Genomic DNA, 8,304 nt, shown 5'->3' with positions numbered 1-8,304 from the left:
ATATTTAAATATATTTTATTGATTTTTTACAGAGAGGAAGGGAGAGGGAGAGAGAGTTAGAAACATAGATGAGAGAGAAACATCTATCAGCTGCCTCCTGCACGCCCCCCACTGGGGATGTGCCCGCAACCAAGGTACATGCCCTTGACCAGAATCGAACCTGGGACCCTTCAGTACGCAGGCCGATGCTCTATCCACTGAGCCAAAACGGTCAGGGCTGTTTTGATTTTTGGTTAATTCTTAGAGAGGGTGAAAGGGACGGGAGAGATAGAGAGAAACATCTATGTGAGAGAGACACATAGATTGGTTGCCTTCCGCAAGTGCCCTGACAGAAGGCTGGGCAGTGCATAGAGCCTAAAACCTAGGTACATGCTCTTGACCAGAATTGAACCCATGACCCTTCAGTCTGTGACCCAACACTGTATCCACTGAGCCAAACCAGCTAGGATTATTCATTCATTTTTATCAGAGTAAGGATTCATGGATTTTTATTTCATTCAATGAGTTATAATTCCATCGTTTATTTTGATGTTCCAACTCCCCCAGATTTGGCTAGTGGTAGTCCCTCAAGCAGACTCCCGTGTCTTTGTTACTTGTTCCCATGATTCTTTGAGAACTTCCTTACTTTTTGGCACACTGAGATGCTCCAGGATTATCTTGGACTTTTCCTGACCCCGCACTGGAATCAGCCATTTCTCTAAGGAGTCCTGGTTCCTTTGAGTGGAGAGTGATATTTAAAAATGATCATCTGGGAATTACCATATTGTTCTGTGTATAAGATGCTATTTTTTTCTAAAATCGTTAGACTGAAAATCGAGGGACATCTTATACACAGAAGTCAGCCGAAGAGGGAGCTGAGTGGGTGTGTAGCTGCCCATACCTTGTCAAACAGGCTTCCTCCAATCACGAGCCTTATTGTTACTGATGTTAGCTGATGCCATAATTGGAGGTGGAGGTGGAGGTGGAGGTGGAGAGTGTGCAGATGCAACAGGGACCCGAGCTTTCTGAGCCCATAAAGATGTCAAAAAATAGAAAGATAAATACCGGTAAGCAATTGTCTTACTCTGCAAAATTCAAACTGAATGTAATCAGCTATGCAAAAGAGCATGGAAATAGAGCTACAGAGAGAATTTGGACCTCCTCCCACTGAGTATATGATCAGACAGTGGAGAAAACAGGAAGAACAACTCCTTAAGATGCCAAAAAAGAAGAAGGCCTTAAGAGGACAACCAGCAAAATATTTAAAATATTGATTTCTTAATTTTGGTTTGGAAAAGTGGGGGATGTCTTATACATGGGGACATCTTATACATGGAAAAATACAGTAATTGTGTTCATTACTACATGCTTGTCATTGCATCCAGTCCTACTCAGCAGACAAAGCTAGGAAACATATGTCTCTGTGTATTTTTATATCTATCTACTTTATCTAGATAAAAATCTTTGAATTTATCCCAAACCTGCATTTATATATTCTAAACTTCCCCCTTTACAAATTTAGAATTCTAAATTTGGATACCAAGGATATATTCTAAACTTCCCTCTTTACAAATTTAGAATTCTCTTCCCCAATAGTGAGAAAGGTGCTTTCCATTACTTTTTTTTATTGGCTCAAGCAAGCATATAGAGAAGGTTGTTCCTGAATTGCTAACCCACACCCTGCAACAACACAAAACTACTTACTAGAGCTCAATATTGATTTACAGTTATTTTTAGAGAAATTTGTATACATCAAATGCACAAATCAAATAGGCACAATTCAATGAATTATGATCTTTGTTATCCACACTTCTATCAAGATAAAGATTTTTTTCAATTGTCCCAGAAAGTTCCCTTCCTGAGTCAACAGCCTCTCCAGACAGACACTTTTCTGGTTGTATTTCTTACATAGGTTAGTTTTCTTGGCTGAGTTTTTATCAAGTAATTTTTATATCCTGAGAAATTTTTAAAAGAAATTAAAAAATATTTTAATTTCTTATAGATGGATGTTGAGCTATGACATAGTATTTTTTAAAATATATTTTTATTGATTTCAGAGAGGAAGGGAGAGGGAGAGAGACAGAAACATCAGTGATGAGAGAGCATCATTGACTGGCTGCCTCCTGCACTCCCCCTACTGGGGATCGAGCCCGCAACTGGGGCACGTGCCTTTGACCAGAATCAAAACTGGGACCCTTCAGTCTGCAGGCCGATGCTCTATCCACTGAGCCAAACCAGCTAGGGTTAAGACATAGTATTTTTAAAGTAAATTAATGTATATAATAATCCTTGCCAAGCCAGCATGGGTCAGTGGTTGAGCTTTGACCTATGAACCACGAGGTCATTTCAATTCCCGGTCAGGGCATATGCCCAGGTTGTGGGCTCAACACTGGGGAGTGTGAGGTGTGCAGGGGGCAGCCAATCAATGATTCTCTCTCATCATTGATGTTTCTCTTTCTCTCTTGGTCTCCCTACCTCTCTGAAATTAATAAGAATATATTTTAAAAAATACACCCTTGTACCCAAATGAAATTCAAACCCTTACTGTGGTCTCTGCTCTTGAAACTCTTTTTCCCAGTCTCTCTGGTTCACTATACTTCAGCCACACTGGAAACCTTTCAAGTTCTCGACCACATTAAGTTATTTTCCACCTTAGAGGTTGTGCACCCTGTGCTAGAACACATTTTCCTTAATCTTCGCCTGTCTTGGTTTTTCCTCATCATTTAGATCTCAACAAACCATCACCTTCTCTAAGAGATTGTCCTTGACTACTATATTTAAGGTTGCTCAATACTTTTCCCGAATCATTCTCTGTCACTCCCTGTTTTATTTTGTATAGAGCTCCCAACATGCTCCTAATTTATTTACTTATTCAGTTATCTATTTGCATATCTATTTATTTATTTTATTTATTCATTGTTATTTTCTCAGCACATAGAATAATGCCTAGCAAGTGTGTGTCTATGTGTGTGTGTGTGTGTGTGTGTGTGTGTGTGTATTTGTTGGATGAATAAATGATCTAATAATTTAGCTTGGTAATCTTTGTGATATTCCTTCCTTAATCCCTGAGGATCTCAAAGAACAAAATATTTTCCTTACACAAATTATTAATGAATATAAGCCAACATTTTTGTCCTTTCTTTTATATTTTTTACTTTGCTTACTCTTCCCATCAGTAATACAATAATACTATCTTACTCTGATATGACCACACATAACAATTATATATTCATTGTTTTTTGTTCTTTTTTTGAGCCATTGCTCAGAAAAAGGACTTCCACTTTGAAGTGATGGAAACATTAAATGTAAAGCATATGCTAAGTTAGAGCCATAAAAAATGCTCTTCTCAAAACTGGGCTTTAAACTTGGCCAAAGGTTGCTTCACCTGACAGATTACTCAGAGCCTTCCTTTGCAGGGAAATGAAACTGGGTTTTGTCCCTGGAGTAACATAAATAAGACAGAATGTGCCATTAGGGACAGGAGCTGGGACTCTGGAACATGCTCCTCTGCTCTGTGAGGGAACACAGCTGCTCCCTCTCACAGGGGCAGTTCCGGACAAGCCCGGAGTTGGTTTTGTGATTATCTACTTCAGTGGTTCTCAACCTTCTGGCCCATTAAATACAGTTCCTCATGTTGTGACCCAACCATAAAATTATTTTCATTGCTACTTCATAACTGTAATGTTGCTACTGTTATGAATCGTAATGTAAATATCTGATATGCAGGATGGTCTTAGGCGACCCCTGTGAAAGGGTCGTTCGACTGCCAAAGGGGTCGCGACCCACAGGTTGAGAACCGCTGATCTACTTGTTGTTCGACAATTCTGTGGTGAAGAGAGTGATAGCTCATAATTGGGTTTATTTTTGCTCATCCACAGTTCACATATTTTTAATTATGGCACCAAAATACCTGAGTGTGGATGGAGACTCATTTTAAGAAATGTAACGGTTATAATTACACATTTGATTGTTTTCTGTAGGGATAGAAACAGAGGGACTGTCGGAAGAGACAACATGGATTTTGTGTGTGTGTGTTTTTTTTTCAGACTCATTTTAAGAAATGTAACGGTTATAATTACACAGTTGATTGTTTTCTGTAGGGATAGAAACAGAGGGGCTGTCAGAAGAGACAACAAGGATTTTTTGTGTGTGTGTGTTTGTTTCCAAGGAGCATAGCAGCCACTGATCATGAACCAACAGATGCCAGGAAATCCTTCCCTTGCTTTGATGAGCCCAACAAAAAGGCAACTTATACAATATCTATCGTCCACCCCAAAGACTATCAGGCACTTTCAAATATGCCAGTGGAGGTGAGTATTTTTTTAAAAATTGTTTGTTTATGAATATAGGTAGTTTAAAATATCAGGTAAATTACCTGATTTGCTATGAAAGAACACTGCTGAATTCTAAAATTAAATGTGCTCTTGTGGCTTATTTAGAGGTGTCAGAATACATTTCCTTTGAATTCCTAGAAGTCTTTATCGCAGGAGATCACAGTCCAGTCAAAAAGCCACACTGGGTTTTCTAAGTTAGAGAGAATACAGCAGGCATACACCAGCTGGGCTCTGCTTTACTGAAAGAATGACAAATTAATGGCAAAATAAAGGAATTGAAGACTGAAAAATATTCAAGGGCCTCATCACTATTCTTGGTTTGTATTTGAATATAAATTCAGCTTTTAAAATAGAAATACTGCAAAATATCATCACTTAAGTATTGGTGTGCAGAAGCCAATCCCAGAGAACAGCATACCCATGGATTTTCTGGTGAATTAGACCTGCTCTTTAAACGTTTAAAAAATAGGCTACAATAAGTTCTGTTTGTATAATCTACATATATAAAAGCCTAAGCGACCATTATGACTGGTCGCTATGATGATGCACTGACCACCAGGGGGCAGATGCTCCCACAGCCAACTGGTGGTCAGTGCACTCCCACAGACAACCTCCCGTGGCTGGCCAACCTCCCGGCCCCGATCGGCCCAATCGGGAATGGGTGAGACAGGCCCCGATCGCCAGCCAGGCCGAGGGACCCCACCCATGCATGAATTCGTGCACCGGGCCTCTAGTTATTAACATAAGATTCTTTCCTCTGTTCTTGCTCCTTATCCCCATAATGGGTAATGTAGTTAACCAAAATGTCATTACCTCAGCCCAGCTGGTGTGGCTCAGTGATTGAGCATCCACCCATGAACCAGAAGGTCACTGGTTCGATTCCTGGTCAGAGCACATGCCTGGGTTGCAGGCTTGATCCCCAGTAGGGGACATGCAGAAGGCAGCCAATTGATATATCTATCTCATCGATGTTTCTATCTCTCTATCCCTCTCCCTTCCTCTCTCTCCAAAAAATCAATAAAAACATAGTAAAAAAGATAAAATATTATTACCTTAAAGTTGAGGTATATTATATCTTAAACATTTGACATGTAAAAGGGTCAAGCTTGTCCTTAGATATAATTCTCACCTACTTAGTATCAAAAAGACAACCTGCCCAAATTATATCCCCCAACCTTCTTGTCTACTATTTGAAATATCACCACTGAAATTTATCCATCTTTATTATAAATATGCCTCAAAAAAGCCACAAGAACAAACTAAAACAAACAAAATCTTAAGAGGATTAAAAAGTGAACTGCCACCAGCTATCTATGCCCCAGTTTGAATTAGTTTATCAACTTTTCTTCCAGTGTCAGGCACCTGAGCAATTGAGTTTTGATTGGAGAAGAAAGAGGACAGGATAAATTTAACATATGAGACGCCAATGCAGAAGACTGGATCAGAATAAAATGTTATTAGAATGTCTCGGCATGGGAGGTGGAAGGTGAAAGTGGGAGGAAAAAGAATGCCAACTTTGGTAACCTGCTGAAGACCTCCCCATGTGACCTTTAACTTTTGCAGAATATGCTTCTGGAAATCCTGGAAAGAAGAGACTATTCTGAATCATTAGGAGATCAAAACTAATGCCAGTAGGTTTTTATTGCAGAGCATAGTACTTCCCTGGAGCTCCAATGCACATGTGTACACACACTTGCCTTGTGAACAACACATCAATTCTACTTCAGCCTCCTTTGCTTAATCCATTTTTAAAGCTTCTCACTGGCCTGTGACTTACTGTGTGGCTGAAGGGCATGTGGGAATGTTTAAACAATGGGTAGCAGGAGTTGGGCAAGTATTCATAGCTGGAGTATTAGGACTGGTGATTGGCAGTGGGGGCAGCAAAGCTGGCGTGGAGAGAAAACCAGACAGATGGGATAAGTAGTTGCACCAAGCCATGGAATCCTTCTCTCTCCCCACAGTGGGGCTGTGACTTTAGTGACTATACCTTGGGTCTTTGTTGTAGACAACCAGACATGGAAAAGAGAACCCAACATCCTGCTGTGCCTGGTACAGCTATTGCCCTCCTGCACATGCGCAAATCAGCAAATACCTACTTAGTTCTTCCTCTGTGCAAGGCTTTGAACACTAGCCTTATCTTCTTTAAAGAATCACAGTATCTCCTCAATATTATGGTCAGTGGGGAAAAAAGGGGGACATATGAATACTTTCAACAATAAGGATTTTAAAAGATATTATGGTCAGGATTGTGTGCTTTATGTCGAAAGATAACTAACTCCTGTCCAGTTTATATCACAGTCAGAATTGTATTCCCTGAGAAGCTTTATACAGTGTATAGTTCAATCACTCTTTCACAGTAATGAAAATAAATAAATTTTCCTATAGCCTTTTCAACACTATTTTACCCCTAAAAAGAAATTTTACCCTTAAGCTTTGACAAAGGACTTCTGAGTAGAAAGTCAAGTTCATTTGTCCTTGTACATGATTGACCTTTTGATAGATAAAATATTATCTTTTATTTTCAACAGAAAGAAGAGTCAGTGGATGACAAATGGAAACGAACAATTTTCCAGAAGTCTGTCCCCATGAGCACTTACCTGGTGTGCTTTGCTGTGCATCAATTTCACCCCATAAAGAGAACATCAAAGAGGGGAATACCTGTGAGTCACATTATAGTTTTAAAAAAATTATCACTTGTGCACTTGTAATTCATTTTCTATTTTTTTGAGTGTTTTTTTTTTTCACGTGACAGACTAGAAAAGTTACCCAGGTCTGCGAGATTGATGGTACCCTGAACATAGAAAAATGTAAACTAAAAGGATACAGGTGAAAAATAGACAAACACAACAGACATCGAAATGGGTAGCCTCAGTTTATTGCCCAGTTTAGTAAAATGGTTGAGTATCTGTGTTTGGATGGGGCCCCAGACGGTCCAGAGAGGGAGGAGGAAGCCAGAGGTAGGCCAAAATCCTTTGAGTGACTAGCAGTGAGAGGTTGTTGGGGCCATTTCTATAAGCATAAGTGTCAATAAGCATTTTATTAAAGTGTAAGAAAGTATAAATACTAAGCTTATTTTTAATCAAGATAACTAATTCAATACTTCTCTTTTAAAAAACCTAATCATTTTTCTCATTTTAGAGCCCCCCATTTTGCTTCTGTCCTAAACACTAGGCCTATCATTCCACGTCTGTGCCTTTGTGCTACATAATAATATATATTCTCATAATTTTTTGATATCATTTTATAAGGAAGAAATTATCACCTCATTTTAAAGATGAGAGAATTAAAATTTAATAATTTTAAGTAATATGTTCAAGATCACTCAATAGGCAAGTGGTGGAGACTCAAAATCCTCAAATCTTCCTCAAATACTGTGCCCTGCTATGCCTTCTGAAATATGATATTCTGAAAATATCTTTACCTCCCTGGCCATCACTTGAAGAAAGGAATGGATTTCTCTATTTACTGTAAAACTAGCTCCCAGGGAAATTTACCTTAATGTTAGTACAGTAGGGGTTGATACTGAGATATCCTAAACCTAGGTTTTCAGTATGCTGCCTATACTGTATCCAAATTATAGCAAATGGAGGAATATTCATTTCTCAAAGGGGTTGTCTACATCCAACTTTTGTCTTTCCTTTACCACATATGTTGCTATGATGCTCCCTTCAAAAATAGTAAAGAACACTCCCATTGGCTAAGAGATAATATTACTGTGTAGCTATACCGGCTGGGGGAGCCATTAGAGCCTGTATAAGTTAGTGAGCTGAGCTCTAATGATGGGTTTCACTATATAAAGAATTTGGAAGGATGTAATTGGAAAATCTAGTTTGTAAAAGGTCCCCAAATATCTTTTAAGTGATAAATAGTTCTTTTTTTTCTCTCTTTTTTTTAAAAAAAACTTAAATATTTATTGTTCAGATTAAGTTGTTCCGTTTTTTCCCCCCCATAGCTCCCCTCCACCCGGTTCCCACCCCACCCTCTGCTCTTA

At 39.0% G+C, this 8,304-nt stretch overlaps 1 protein-coding gene across 1 annotated transcript in view; it reads left to right on the top strand.

Moving 5' to 3' along the window:
- The window catches only part of ENPEP (glutamyl aminopeptidase (aminopeptidase A)), an 89,613-nt gene that overhangs the window by 12,141 nt on the left and 69,168 nt on the right, over positions 1-8,304 (top strand). Inside the window, exons 2-3 of the mRNA XM_014544714.1 lie at positions 4,148-4,289; positions 6,842-6,973. Coding sequence (XP_014400200.1) covers positions 4,148-4,289; positions 6,842-6,973 — 274 coding nt within the window. The remainder of the gene's footprint in view (positions 1-4,147; positions 4,290-6,841; positions 6,974-8,304) is intronic.

Source organism: Myotis brandtii, unplaced genomic scaffold (assembly GCF_000412655.1).
Source record: "Myotis brandtii unplaced genomic scaffold, ASM41265v1 scaffold38, whole genome shotgun sequence".
Classification (NCBI taxonomy): Eukaryota; Metazoa; Chordata; class Mammalia; order Chiroptera; family Vespertilionidae; genus Myotis; species Myotis brandtii.
This window is presented reverse-complemented; position numbering and strand designations above follow the sequence as displayed.